Below are 16,286 nucleotides of genomic sequence, written 5' to 3'. Positions count from 1 at the left end.
GTATACTGCACACAGTTAGCTTCTTTTTACACACACACACACACACACACACACACACACACACACACACACACACACACACACACACACACACACACACACACACACACACACACACACACACACACACACACTTGTCTTTTGTATTATTCCAACATATTTAAAAACACGTAAATCAGAAAAAGAGATTGCCTTTTTTCTTACAGGTCCTTTTGTGTCAGTGATACACAAATTAATTCAAATCTCTTAAACTTCAGCAGACAAAGTAATTACAGATAAAGATATTTAAATATAGTAAACGGTTGGGAAAATACAGATTTTCCAACAACCCACTGTACAGGGACTGGAGAGTTGTCTAAATGAATTTGTTTAAATTGTTCCTCCATTATTGTTGACCTTTCCTTGCAAAAAGTCAACTCAATTACGGTAGCACTTCATCCTCACTTCACACTCTCTCCTGATGCCTTCTCTATTAGAAACTGCCACAGTTACCACAGCTAAAATCCACACTCAAATGATAGCCACCCAGAGCAAATTAAGCAAGCCACCTGAAGTGCACACTTTACATATTGAGCAGAGCATTGATAATTACTTTGCAGGGTAAATTATTTGCAATAATATGCTGCTAGAGGAACTGCCTTGTATCCAACTTTAAACACTTGTGCAGCTGCCATGACAGCATGGTTGGTGTCCTTGCCCCCCACCCAAGGCAAAAGCAGATGCAGGTGTGAGAGTGCTTAAGTGTCCCTGTCTGTCTACTCAGGAAGGGTCGATGAGCACTCACACATTCCCTGGTTGCTCCCTCCTCTACCTCCTCCTCCTTCTTCAGTCCCCTGTGCCTTTGGCCCTTTTCCTGATCCCAGGACACAAGCTCAGAGCTGGATGGCATAACAGCCTCTCAGTTCCCCAGGACACACACAAGTCCACTCATGCGTATGCTTTCACAAATGAAGGATGGCCATCAAAAAAAAAAAAAAATTCACTGCTGGCCTTTTTTTTTCCTGGACTCGCATCATTTTTTAACAGAAATGATCCACCAGAAGAGGAGCATACTGGATGTTGTGAGTCAAACCCACACCAGAAGACACTAACAGTAGCAGGACAGCAACTACAGCAGTGTCACCACACCAACTGTTTTTTCTAAAAAAAATACTGAGACAAAACAAGCTTATTGTTGTTTAACCTCTTTCTTTCTCTTTTTCTGTGGGCCTGCTGGGGGATGGAGTTCCCAAAGAGCTTTCTGTTGCTGCTGCACTTAAGCAAACCTAACAGCAAGTCAAGCCATCAACCAACACAACCCTATTTGCTGAGCAACAGTGGAGCTTTGTGGCTTGCCTCATAGTTGACAGTAAGTTATGAGCCCTTTGTGAGCAGGAGAAGGAAAACAGAGATTGGAATTTGGCAGGAACATAATAATACAGAATTCTCCTGTTCATGGAACCTGAAATCTTCATGGAAACAATCGAGCATTGTTGAAGGAAAGAAAAGCAATGGTGACAGATGAAATATAGAGTGGGCCCCCCCTTTTTTCAGGGAGCAGTAAAAGCATGGGCACTGGTGACTGTGAATTGCTTATGAAAGTGGGGGGGTATTGTACTGTATGGCAGGGAAACTATGGGCCTCAGTCTTTGGTGTTGCCACCATTAGGTCATCATTGGCAACTTTAGTGCCCAGCAGGGCTGGGATTGGTACAGTACAACTGCCGTCGGTTTGGACATTTGGAATGTCGGCACACAATAGCCCACTTTCTCCGTCACTATCCATGTTCCTTTCTTTTTTCCTATGTAGAATGCTTCACAACTCCTGGACACCAAATTGGCAAATTTAAAATGTCTACGGAAAAGAAAAGAAATTTTGTTCCCCTTTATTCTCATCTCATAAAAACATTTATGTAGTTAGGGGAACAAATTAGAAAATTACCTTCAACACTGTTGTAATTAAGCTGCTCTATTCTTATTCTATGAGCTGGGAGGACAACAGCTCATTAGCTATATTTGGACCCACCTCTAATTCTTCAGATTTTTTTCTTCCTTTTCTGCAATTTTTTTTTTCTTTTTCTGAATAAATTAATGGTATTCATTGAGCACTCTCACACAAGGGAAGGCACACAAATGTGTCTCCCCTTGTGACAACTGGACTTCTTTTCCCCCTTTGTCTTTGGGCCCTTGTGTTTTTTTTTAAAGACTGTGAGAATAAGGGCTGGGATAGATTCGGGGAGGGGAGAGAGTAGCCACGTTTCATGTGACACGTCAATTGGAAAATCAAAACAGGGGTAGTTCATTTGCTCCACCCAGATGAGGCCATCTAGCATAGCCATGATGAATAGGGGTCAGGCAAGCCACACCTCAAAGATTTATGATTAAGGCTTATTATTTTGGGAAACTGACATTGATTGCTGATTTAAACCACTGAAACCAATTAATTTGCCAGTGCTGAATAGAAAGCATGGTCAACAGTGTGTGTCATTCTGACAGGTTGGACAGGAAGAAGCCAAGCAAAAGTGAAGGTCTAAATGAATGGCCAGCACCCAGCCCTGTTTGGAGGTGGTTAAAAGTTACCATGAGTGATTGACGGCTGATACAAAAAAAGAGAGACTGGATGAAAATGAGATCTGAAGAGCAAAACCAGAAACCCCAGCCAGTGATCTGAGTAATTGACCAAAAATTTGGTTCACAGAAGACATGTACAAGCTGCTGTTTTAGCAATGCTAAGATGGTTTCATTCATGGGCCGGCACTGAGAAAACCTGAGTAAATGAATGTGAAACATAGCCCTAATAAAATCAGAGAGCTGACAGACATGGTTGAACAGAAAAATGTGCTGTATTTCCACTCCGGGGAAGAGGGCACTGTAGTGGATTAGATGCTGACTAAAACTCAAAATGCCTCAGCAGTCCACGCTAACCATGTGTCGACCCCAGAGCGATGCATAAAAAGAAGCAGGAGCCTCAAGTGATATACCTACCACAATATATTACCCAAGTAATTTTTGTGCTGTGTTTACAACAAATGCCACATTGCACTCGGTTGCATGTTATTTCTTCCGGTTGTTGGGGGGAGTCTTGTCTTTACTAATACCTTTTTCCTCTGTGTTGGTTTCTCCTTTATTCTTTTGCTAGCTCGCTCAGAGGACACATGCATCATGACAGTGCTTCAAAATGAAATCATTAACTAAATTGCTTTCTTAAAAAGCCACAAGTGTGCGGCAGGATTTGTGTGTGTGTTTGGCTGTGGGCCATGGGCCTCTGGTTCCCAGGCAGCCTCTGCCCAGCTCTGTTGTGGTTCCCTGCCACCACACTCATTATGCTCAGCACAGCACGGCGCAGGGCTGCGGCTCGCCTCGCCTTACTCACTGGGCTAGTAGGAAATAATCTGGTAATCTCAAACTACTCCTCCATTTCAACTGAGGCCCTATTCACACAAAGAGACCCTTTGTCCTGAAACATTTATGACCACCCTTTGAATTTCAATCAGGGAATCAATCAAAAACACATTAAACAAATATGGTTTTATATTTAAAGTTGAAAGCTTAAAAGTGAATTTTCTGACAAGCTGACCTACAATTTTATACTCCCATGGTATAACAACAATTCCTGCATTGCCTTTCAAAAATGCTAACCAATTAAAATATTGGGGACAATATCGGCATCAAATATCTATGAACATGAATTTTAAGCTGAACAAAAAATAAATATATAATGTCAAATTACCACACAGATAAATGCACACAGACAAAAACTTTCTGGAAACTTTACCAATCTGCCTGAGATAGATTTCAATAAACAAAGCAAACATAATGGAAGGCAAATATGGAGTGAAGGCCAGACAAATATTGGATAAGAAGATAGGGACTGTAACTGGGCTGTATGACAGGGTAACTGAGGACCCCACCTCTCTCTCTCTCTCTCTCTCTCTCTCTCTCTCTCTCTCACACACACACACACACACACACACACACACACACACACACACCTGACTGTCTATCTGCTCTCCACTGAGCTGAAGGTAGCAGATGTGTCTTTCACAGCCTGTAGAGTGTGTAACCAATCTGCAAACAATAGTTGGACTTGACAAAGGTCGTTGCATTTGCAACACACTCTTTACAGTAAAGGGCAGTCAAATCCCATTGGCCACTTAGGTAAACTATGCCCTTTAGTTTTTATTTTACTGACCACAGAACAGGGAACTTACATTGAACACAAGCGCAGTCCATACATTGTGTATTTTCTGTCAGTGTGTAGACCCACTAGTCTTCTACTATAATGCTATTTGAGCTCCTATGTAAGCCCCTTAACAAAAGTTTAAGTCACCTTTTTGACCTCCTGTTAAGCCAACAGTTGGTGTAAACATGTTCAATCCTATTAACGTAATAATATACATGGGACTGGGTAAAGTGCCACGGTGCCAAGTGTTAAAATCCCGCTCTGAGTCTTAATTACAACAGTCAGCCATGACAGGGAAAAGATCCAGCACCAACCATGCTCTTAATACTGTCCACTGTGACCACAGGATGTGGCACAACAAAAGATTTTCAAACCAGATTAGTGCCTTTTGTTTTAATATTGTTTAAAGTTAATTTATAAATAAATTCAATGGCTGAAAACACATTTAAAAAGGGAAAATTACAAAAATGTACTTGGAAAATGTATGCCTACATTAACAATGTGGAGAAGATGTTCGCTCTTGACTCCAGGCTTACCGATAAGTGGTGTCAGGTGTGTGTAGCCAAGGTGAATGGATCCCATCATTATAAAGAAAAGGCCTGCGTTCTCACAAAAAAAAACTTCTTCAGATACAAAAGGGGCAGGGGGAAAGCGAAATAAAGAGCACCATTTGGTCTTAGGACCATCGTCAGCAGAACTTACAGTGCATGCAATTCTACAGATTTAAATAGACTACCAGGCCAACAGCAATGGCCAATCAGAAGAGAGGTGGTAAGAGGCAGAAGGTGTTTTGCATGAATTAATCAACTAGTTGGGTAAGGTGAAAAAGGCCCCAATAGTACCTCAATGAATGCTCTCATGCACACGTGTATGCAACTATGCATCAACATATGTAAACTCATAATCTGTATGCTGTTCATATATATGTGCAAAATATGTGGCATGATATACCAAGAATATTGTAAAATACTGATAAGAAAAGAAATGCAGACAAAGTGAAAACTCAAAGATTGAGGACAAACATTTTGCAAATACCAAAACATATGCACAATAGTGAAAGCACAAAGAACAGCTTTAGTATCTCTTCTGCTAGGTAAAATGCTGTCCATTACTTAAATCTCCCATTTTTCCTCTTTCTACAAATTTATGTTTTTCGTGTTTTGATATTTGCATTGTTTCTTGGTTTGAAGCATACTCTTGTGTGTATTTTGTCCTTTGTGGGCACATCCGCCAGTCTGCACCTTGAGATCACTTCCACTGTTTTAAACAATGTGTCACCATATTCAACAAATAAAACATACAAATAGCAACCTCTCTTCATCAATTAAATAGGTTGCAATCAAATTGATCTACATTTGATTTGCTTATTTTATGTCTGTCTGAGATTGTGTTGTGCAGAGTTTGTGCAGTCTATAAACCCTTCTCTCTGGTGTCAGCAGGGCAGCCGTCCAGCATCAGCCTGGCATATCAGCTATAAATGGCAGCTACATCACTACAGCTCAGGCTAAAAATAAAGGTCCCGGTTTCTTCCGTTTCCCTGTATTCTCAATTGTGTGCAAAACCTTAGCTGAGAAACCTTGTAAGAACAGCTTTATGTGGAATTTTTTTTATTGGATTTGGACCTGTTGAAGAGCAAGTAGCAAATCCCCAGTATTTTGACAGAAAAATGCAAAAAATTATAGACGCTTTCCTCTTTGCTTGTGAGCCAGGTTTTTAGAAAGTTCTCTAAAAGCTATCAAAAGTTTCAAAATTTCCCACCACCTTCTCCTGTGGGTGTGCCTGTGAAGTGCTTCACTTCCCTCTCTTGAAAAGCTCTTAGGGATTGCATCATGGGACGGGGTGTAAAACGATGGTAGCAACATACTGTAACATGAGGGAAATACCTCATGTTGGTTGATTCATAAACACCTTGTGCACTGGCTGGCTGGCCTCTCAGACTGGTCTGTGATGTGCTGGTTGTAATGGTAGAGCTGACTTTGCTTAGTGCCAAGTCCCTACACTGGCCTGAATGCAGTTTAGCTACACACACACAGACACACACCGAGTCACATCGACACACACACACACACACACACACACACACACACACACACACACACACACACACACACACACACACAGAGTCATGCAGATTATAGCGTGACTCTGTTTTAATTGAGTCTCAGTCTTTGTGGTGTCTGTTATCTCTGACTAATAGCATACATTGGCCCTTTCTCATTATCAGAGTGGGTCTTTATCAGAGACCCTTGTTTGATACAGTTAGAGTTGATGCATTATGAACCGCACACCAAGAGTCAGCAGCGATCTGCATATTCAATAACTTCCGTAATTATACGCGCAATTCATCAGATGGGATGTGATTGCAGGGGAAGTGGAATAGAGTGGAATAGAGAGGAGCAGAGAGGTCTGATTCCTGGAGGACTTAAGTCTAATCACAAAACTAACATGATAATTGAAATCTAAATTGAAAGACTTAGCTCTCAGGGAGAGTATGTCAGACGTGGAGTGTATAGGCGTTAGTGAGAGTGAAAGAGTGGCAGGAAAAATAAGACTGTAATAATTTAGACTGTGCATGTAGTACACAAGCCACTAACAACACACACATTCTCTCCAAATGTCTCTGTAATTCAGTTATGAGGTTAAACTTGTTGGAAGTGAGAGAGCTTTAAAAAGCCTGCAGGGAGGCTGTGTGGAACATTTACAAAAATCATGAAATTTAAACAAAAGTCACATTATGCTCATATCCAAATGTCCTCATATACCTTACCCCATAGTTTACATTTATTGATCACTGGTTATTTCACTTGTGTTGTCATTACTGTAAAAGGATGTAGCGTGAACGCTTACTTGCAGTTACTTTTGATTAGCAATTTCATTAGTAAGTGTCCTAGCTTATTTTGCGAACAATATGACCTAATCGACTGGAAACAAGTCCTTTTTTTCCTTCTTTTTTTAGTGTCACCCTTTACTAACAAGTTAGGGCAAGTATGAAAAATCCAGGGAAATATATCTATCTTGTTTTCCTCAACACACTCATAGCCTGGTCCGGGAGAGAGTGCCTCAGAGGGCAGTTCAATAATGGCTCAATATTCCACACTGTCACCATCATCCCTCTTTGCTTGTAGGCCGTGCTACATGGCCTTTGAATTCCTGTTTTCAAGAAGTGACTTACTGTTAGTAATTGCTTAACAACAATTGTGTAAAAAGGGACATGTTCTGCACTGCATTGAATGGTCCTCAGCTTACATGAGAGTGTCTGATCACTTTAGCTGTTCATTTATCCTTTTACCCTGTAATACTTTGCTACATCACAGCAAATGCATTTACAGTAAAGTAACAAAATAAAAGCCCAAGTACAGTAGCCTGCCTTTGGTTTTGGTCTTATTTTCCCAAACACCTTCTGTGGAGTTATACATAATCGTATAATTTCTTTTTCAGATGCATCTAATCAGAGAAAGTACCGTGACGGGGCATTGCATTAAAGTAAAGCTGTCCTCCATTTCACCCAAAAGGCTGTGCTGTCTTCACACTCATGTGTTACTCATTGTGAACACAACCCAAAAGAAGGACTGCAGGAAATAGAAGTGTGCAGAAAAGTCCTCTGTCCTATTCTCGTTTCCTCCCCCTTTCTTTGCCATCCCTCTCGACCACAGGATTCATATTCATCCCTCAATAACATTTAATTAGTAATGCCAAATTCATTAACCTGTACTGCTGTTATGCTGGCCTCAGCCATAAATTAGCTTAATGCGAGCAGACATATTGCAGCAGTAATAAGGGACATAAAACTCAAAGAGAAACACATACTGTTCCTCCATAGTCATGGATCATTATAACTCAGCAGTGTTAGAGCGGGAGCATTCCTTTTCAGAGTAGCAGCTCTTAAGCAGCCCTTAACTATAAGCCCATCAAACACTTTTATTTAGAAATGCTTATGAAGTGTCTGAATGCTGGTTGAAATAAAGAGATTATAGAAATGCATTAACAGTATTTTCATTCGAAAAGAAGTGAAAAAATAAATGCTGTTATGCAATGGTTAGTGCAAGTCATGAGTGCATTGGTTATACAATATATTAAGGTGTTAAGATTCATGGAAGAGTTCATTTTCCAACTGAGCTGTGGTGCCAGAAATCAATGCAGAATTGGTTGTATCAGTAAAAAGAGATGCAAGAGACAATTCTAACAGCTTCTGACAGCTCTGTCTAATTGGCCCAACTCTTTGGCATCTTGTTTGTGTTTATTTAATCAGCTGAGGGAAAGTGTACATTTTAGCTGTAGGGCAGCCTACCCAGTTTATCACAAGGAGACATTTTACTAGCAGTCTTTTCTGTCAATCTTGTTTTCTTTTAAAATCTTTAAAAATTAACAAACTTGAGGTTTTGTTTCTCGGGCAGACAAACGGATTTGAGAAACAACCCGCTATTGTAAAAACCTGGAACAACCTTCACTGTCCTAGGATTACACGTTGACCTCTCTGCTCCTCTATCCCCCAGTGATCTCGCCTAACATCTTACACCAAAGAGCCTATTAGGCCTGGATCCCACTTTGTTGTTTAAAAGGGTCTTGTCCTTTCAGAACACTCACTTCCTCGCTTTCTGTTTTTTCAAGCATAGGTGGTGAAGGAACACAAGTTCATTGTTCCCTCGCAGATGGAAGTTGGAGTTACCAGGGTAACGGCTCTAATCCTCCTTTTTGTTACCATTTTTTTTCATATTAACAGCCTATCGAGTGCTACCTTTTAAGTCACAGGCAAGAGCGCTCGCTCACTTTTAATTAGCTATGATTCTGTTTGCCAGGAGACAGCATGATGAGCTAATCGAAATTTACGAAATAATGACGCACTGCAAGCAGCTACTTCTTTCTCCTCAGGCCTGCTCCAAGAATAACAATAATGAGGCCATTATCGAGGATTGCACTTTAAAACGCTGCTCTGCCACCAAAACAGAGGACGTAATTGTTCTGGTGTTTTCCATACAATCAACAACCCATTGTTGATGACTTGAGAACTAAGGGAGCAAAGAATAGGTGCCATAATGATTGGTCTGTGCTGCCATGAAGATCCTGTACAAAGTGTCCACTGAGGAAGGACCTTGATAGACTACTGATTTGCTTGTAAGGGCTCTGGATGAAGACAACTGTCTGGCATTGTTAAAAAAAAAAAAAAAAAAAAAGTCTTTTCTGCTTTTTGTCTGTCTTGCCGCTCAAATAGCCCCCAAGCCGCATTAGAGAAGAACCATTCATATGGTGAAAGGCTGGGAATCACACAGACTCATGTGTAGGGGCCACATTTGCTGGCGAGAATAGCCATTTATATAACCTCCTGCCATTTCAGAAAACATATCACTGTTCTCTAGTAGAAGATAATGAAAGGTGTGTTTGTTATATACAAGAAGACTACAAGGTGTCTGCAAGAATAAAAAAAATTATTAACATTTGACCAGTGGTTCAATACATATATTTAAAAAGTCAATTTAGTTCACTAGTCATGTATGTCAACTGAGCTTTATTCAACATGTCAAGATGACTCAATTAGGTAATTGCATATCTATGCTCCAAAACTCATTGCATTATGAATGCAGCCCAGCCATTTAGAAATTTAAATATCCCAGAGAGAAGATTATGATAGAGGCTGAAAATGAAATATTTTGTCAAAAAAGGTCCACATCTAAACTTACTGGATGAGAGCTCAGCGGGTTTGTAGAAACGATGCTGCAAGTATTAGCTGTGCTCCATTGTAAAGGAGTGAGCGAGACAGAGCTCGAGGGCAGGAGGAATGCTAAGTGGGCCCCTTAGCCTAGTCAACCTTCAGTGGGTTTCATTTATCTTCATCTTGTTAGACTAAATTAATTAACAATCTCAATGTTACACACTTTCTCCTTTCATTACATCAAATAATGGCAGAAATGTAGGGGGAGGTCCTGCCCACTGGGAGTAGAGACTGAAGACATCTCTCTCTCTCTCTCTCTCTCTCTGCTTCTCTCTCTCTCTTTTCACATCTCTGTATTCTGTCTCTCTTCCTTCCCCTTGCTCTTTCACTCTCATTTTCTCAGTCTCTTTGACTACACAAACCAAAACCTGTTAAACGTCTTCCATAAACATATAAAAAATTGATCTAAAATGAAAACACATCTTTTCAACAAAGAGAAAAACTGTGAGGCGTACAATAACACGAGCCCAAATAGTTGTCTATTAAAGACGTGTACATTGTATACTTTAGTTAAGAGAACTTCTGTGTTAGTTTTAGAAATATTGGGACTTTTAAACAGACCGTCCTTATTATGAGACAGTACAAAGGCTTTGAATTGTACGTAAAATATGGAGTTTAGACTTTTCCCCATCAGATCTGAAGAGTTTGATGTATTTTTCACGATGGCCATGTCTCAGCACTTTTACAGCTATTAGAACTCACTGTGTGTATGACTCAAAATAAAACTTGTGTCTCATTACAATACAAAAAAACAAATGAAAGGCCCATCCGGTGTGCTACGGAGATAAGACATACAGTATAAAAAGTCGATAACATCTGCACATTGGAGCAGAAATGTATGAGCATGTTCAGAAAGCCTACCTTTGACCTAATTCAGTTGCTTGGGAAAAGATACTGGGATTCTTCACTAGAGGAATGTCTTAACTGCCACATCCATCCACCCTTGTTTCTATCCTTTTCTCCCCTTTCACCCCCACCCCACAGCCTACTCCAGGACACAAGTCTTATTCAAGCATAAGGGCTAACTCTGAAGCAAAGCCTGCCTTGGTCTGGGTCTGATTGTTGAGGCCTCCAATCTCCAGCCAGTGTGCTTGATATCTTTCTACTAGCGCTTCTCCTTTAATTAAAACAGACATTGAGAGAAGGATGTGGATTAGCAGTACAATAATGTGTTTACTTACAATAATCACAGTGTTTTCTCACAGCTATGACAACAAAAGGAAATTGTTGAGAAAGGTCAAAGGTCATGTTTCTTTTTTCCTTTTCTTTTCTTTTGTGGATGTGAGATTGAATGCAGAGATATTCCAGGTGAATTTGAGATATGCTTTTGTCAGACCTGTTCCAGTGCAACATAAAGTATACAGTTTATATTTAGTGCAGTTAGTTATCCACCAAACTGGTTTCAACAGGTACTGAGAGTTAAACGCTGCCCTCTTCTTTGTACCATCACAAAAAAAAGCGGAAATGAGCATAGGCAGTGTGCAAAATGTAACGTAATGATGTATGCCTGAATAACTTCTGTCAAACCATAGCAGATATACAACACCAGATACATTGGTGCCAAACCATGAAAGATAAAACAGATACTTTATATTTCTGCATTACATATTTTATTTATTTACTGCATCAAAGTATTTCACGTATTTATGAATGTATACTAAATATATGGCTTTTCAATTTCTTGAATATCGAAAATAAAAATAAAAACGGTTTCAGTTAACAGTCAGAGGTGCATATGAAAAAGCATGTGAGTATATTTTATACTGTATTATTCTGCAAGATTAACTGTGCCATTGGTCACAATTTATATTCTGTCAGAACTCAGAGCACAACTTGCTTTTTTCTGAAGCTTATAAATGTGGATGATCTCAATCTTACTTTAATGATTATGGTTTTACATTATTTAATTCTAAAGCTAAAAAACATACAGTAAATGTAAATGTATGAGTGATTTTTCTATTTAATTTCTTTGACTAGTGAGAGTAATGGTATCAAATTGTCCTTTCTTTTTAAAATGCCCCCAGCAGTTCTGAGAGAAAAAAGCTGTTAATTTAATCAAATAAGTGACCTTTTGAAAAAGAAATCAAAGAGGATTCATTAGCTTTAGTAAAGTTTGGCTGACAGCAGCTTTGAAAGGCAGATGCTGCTGCTGTGGCTTCTAATGAGCCAACCCTAATTAGGGAGCAACACTGGAGCCTAGAGAAGGTGGTTGACTAGGAAAGGAGCCAATGGTAAATACACTCTTATTTACTTCCTCTGTGTGTAATGACAGCACACATTTTTAATTAGAATCACAGGAAGGGTAAAGACAAAAAATGTAAATCTTTATGGTAGGTTGAATACAAACACACTACACAACAGGAAACAACAGTACATCACAAGACAGATATACCAGCGACTGCCTCACCCCAACATCACTGATTAGGGTGGTTAGTAAGTGAGGGCAGATGGGGAGAGGGGTCAGACAAAAGCATGCAGTGTAAAGACACAGAAAGCCTGATCTGCAGGTCCTTTAAGCCGTGAAAGGTAAAGGAAGGAGAGAAAAAAAAGCTCCTACATGTGTCCCTTAAGTTGTTGATGTGTGCTTTCAGTCTGACTGGAGGCTATCAGGGTGAGCATGCCAGTCAGCCTCACACTACATGAACACAATCATAACACACAGCTTGGGTAAATATGTTAGAATCCTTGTTTGACAATGTTCAAATACACAGACACATGCGCACACACAAACATGAGCACGCACACACAGTACAAAGTTTAAAGCTAACAATGTGTCAGAAAAGCATAACCCCTGTTAGCCCACTACCACCCTGCCCAACCTGTGATCCTAAATGGCAACAACGGAAATTAAACTAACCTCAGTAAAAAGCTGCTACGAAGAAAGCCCTCCATGTCAGCGTGTGGGGTTCTGGCAGGAAAAATCACAGAGAACCATTTTCACTATTAAACCAGTGATAATCAAGAAGAAGGAGAAAAGAGAGAAAGGGGAGGGAAGAAAGAAAGAAAGAGAAAAAGAAAAAGAAAGAAAAAGACAGAGCATACATCTTCCTCCTATAATAAGATATGTCTTTAATTAAAGCAGAAATATGGCTACGAACCCATCCTCTCTTTTCATGAACTGACATCATTAATTATACCTCTTTGCATCGAGGGAGTGGATTTGCATACAACATCGGTTTGCACTGAGAGCCTGATGATATGTTTGCATCAAATAAACTCTGCCTACTGATCTCTATACAGTCTTTTTCCACGGCTGTGTGCACATATATACATGTACATCCAGCATTGTAACCACAGATCCCAGAGCAGCCCCAGTCTGTTCAGAGTAGCTAATGGTGGTCCAGCTGCAGCTCATGTGTGGCGAGGGTGCTGTGGCTTCTGGGAGCCCGGCCACAAGGGACCTAAGCTGGGACTTACAGCGTCAATGAGGCAAAAGGATGTGGTCATGATGTCACCACTTGTAGGGGTCGTTCAGAAGCCTTACCCACAAAATACTGGAGACACACTGCTAAAAATTACTTACAACAGGTTTCCATTATGCTATGTTATTGGTCTGTATAATATACACTTTTATTGGGTTAAGATTGGGTGGAAATTGATTAGGACTTCCATGTGCTTTGTTTTAAGTGGTAAGCGATTCCAGAGAACTGATTGGTGAGTGGAACGTTTGCCAGTGGTTTAAATTCAAATGCCTATTAGATCTCACAACTATCCTTATAAAAATACTCAGCCACTGAAATATGGCAAGGATGTCTTGCAAAAATATTTGCAGCATTATAACATGTCATTTAATCACTCCATCCTTTTATTAAATTTCATAACTTCGACTGACAGTCTTCAGATCAAAATTCCTCCTCAACACTAATGGAAAGAAAAATACTCCTATTCTGAACTTTTAACACTCTCTCATGCACACTATCATGAATAACACAAAACAGCAAACAGCAAATGACATCTCAGCCCTTAAACACCTTACGTTTGAGTGACATGGGTGTAATTTGGCATTTTGTCCTCTTGCTGTCGTGGCTTATGAGACAAAGCCTCTGAGAGAATGGAAAGAATGAGCTGGGTCCAAGGACACTGTGCCTTTCAGTCTGGCCAGCACTTAGCAAGGCAGTGGATCCACAAGGCCCAGAGGACTCAGCCGAGACTTTTCTCACAATAAGGTGTCTGGGGAGGCGGGAGTGGCATAGCTACGGGCGCTGCAGCTCTGCTCTTTTCTCCACTCAGCTGAGCCCAGCGCACATAATACCATCACCACGCCACAGCACACCAAGCCAGTGACAACGTGAGAAAACAACCGTCAAACAGTGCAGAGCAGATCAAGCGTGTCTCCTCACTTCTCTGAGTGCAAAAAGCCCACATACTCTAAAGCAGGCGCACACAAACTAAAACAATTATCAATCCAAAATGTGAATTCGCTCTGATTTTACAGTATATGCAAACAAATTCTGGTACACATATACATGCACAGCACAGCTACTGCAACCCAGAAATTAGAAAGATGAATAGAAATGGTATTGAGTTTGATGCAGAAAGAAAAGAGTGCTTTGTTCATCCTGTCAATGGTTATGCAGTGGCAGGATGAACAGAGCACTCTTTTATTATGTGAGTGTATGTTTATTTATTTTAACGCCACCTGAATCCCTCAGCAGACCTGCTCAAACAGTTAAGTAGCAGCAGAGAAAATGAAATTAGGCTATGCCCAGTTTCTATCTTTATCTTTGGTCTTATTCCACAACTCTTGTTCTTTCACTCTGTGTGCTTGTGTTTCCTCAGCTGTGCCTGCTGTCCACAACAGTCCCATTGTGGTCAGAGACAACTGAACTTGGAAGCAAAGGTGCGGTTTGGAGAGCAAATGACCAAACTCAGGAAAAAGTGACCAAGCCACATTGTATTTGCTCTTCTCAGAAAACAAAAAAACAAGAATGTCTTTGAATTAAGGCTAGTCCACAATTCAAGGGCAGGCTTTTTTGGTTAAGGAGAAGCAGGGAGGGTAGACATCACTAAGTTGGCCTGGATTAGTCTGATCAGCACAGCAGCCCTTTCGAAGAATGAGCCTCTGCCAAAAGCTGCCTCTGCCTAACCAAGTCTCCCACCATCTGCAACAAATGTGCTCTATTAAAGCAGTACCATATGGACAACAAGCTAGCTATTAACACGGCTTCAGCACATCCCCTTAACCTAGCCCAGATTTCAAACTTCCAGTCAAATTGACTGCTGATTTAATGCATCGCCAGCAGCCATGTGGGTCTTGGCACGAGACAGAACTCTCAGCCTTCAGTCATTAACAGGCTCACGTAGTAAGCGGCGCACAGCGAGACACAGAAGTTAGCTACACAGATCCTACCAGTAACTACATCCCAGGTTACTTGTTATATCCCTTAACGGAATCCATATGAGAAAACATAGCAATATCCAAAGAGGAGGATACAGAGAGCAAGAGTCTGCACTGATCCAGGAACTCCAACTTTTCTTAAGACAAGTAAACCAGGGCTCAAAACACTCTATTGTACAGAGTGGAAACAAGCTTATGAAGCAGCTCTACCCACAGAGTGGCACCCTAACTGGTGGCTTATGTCTCAGTTCTTCCACAGTGATGGAGAGTGAATTTGCTCCCTCTGCATGGATCCAAAATGGCAGTGATTAACCCTGCAGGGTGTGAGGGGTGTGTGTGTGGGGGGGGGGCTCTTTAATCCCTGTGGGCCGGGCGGCCATGTTGACGCCTCTCCCCTCTCTGAGTCATTGGGGAACCCACCCACCGTTGACAAAGCCATGCTCTCTTCTCCTCGACCATGACGCCACGGCTATGAGCCCTGCTCTACGACCCAGAGACAACACACACACACACCAAATCAGTTACAGTTCTATGGTTTTAACCCGACTCCAAAGTTCAGTAAATACATTTTGTTTGTTTATCTTTTCTCCTCCTGTCTCAGCTGCTTAGATACTGTGCATAATTAGAGTGGAAACACATTTCTTCTATTAGAAGCCTGAATGTATACAGAGCTGTGGACTTACAGAGACTAAGTCTTAGCAAAAGTCAGAATACAGTTATATTTTATATTTAGATGTTAATTATTAACCAATTTTGTTCTTCATGATAACAATATGCCTGCCTGTACAGACCATTATACCAGGCCTGTACAGATTTTTTTTTTCAATGAACAGACAATTGTGATTTCTTTACAGAGTGAAAATCAATAGCAAGCCTGGTTTGAAATTATATTATGATTATCAGAGTTCACATTGGATCTGCTATGGATTTGATTTATTTTAACTCTTGAACATGGAAAATAAGATCATTGTTGTCTGTCAGTAGTGTCCCTATGCAAATTAAAGTGATAAGCTAAAGACTGCCTGATGACAGTCTAATTAAATAAGTCTTTCAGTAGAGCAATGGCATGTGTGAAAAGGT

General features: G+C 40.5%; 1 protein-coding gene across 1 annotated transcript in view; it reads right to left on the bottom strand.

Moving 5' to 3' along the window:
- sox6 (SRY-box transcription factor 6) overlaps nt 1–16,286 on the bottom strand; it is a 135,122-nt gene that overhangs the window by 92,783 nt on the left and 26,053 nt on the right. Inside the window, 1 exon segment of the mRNA XM_028568814.1 lies at nt 12,726–12,776. Coding sequence (XP_028424615.1) covers nt 12,726–12,760 — 35 coding nt within the window. The 5' untranslated portion in view covers nt 12,761–12,776.

This window comes from Perca flavescens, chromosome 1, assembly GCF_004354835.1.
Source record: "Perca flavescens isolate YP-PL-M2 chromosome 1, PFLA_1.0, whole genome shotgun sequence".
Lineage (NCBI taxonomy): Eukaryota > Metazoa > Chordata > Actinopteri > Perciformes > Percidae > Perca > Perca flavescens.
This window is presented reverse-complemented; position numbering and strand designations above follow the sequence as displayed.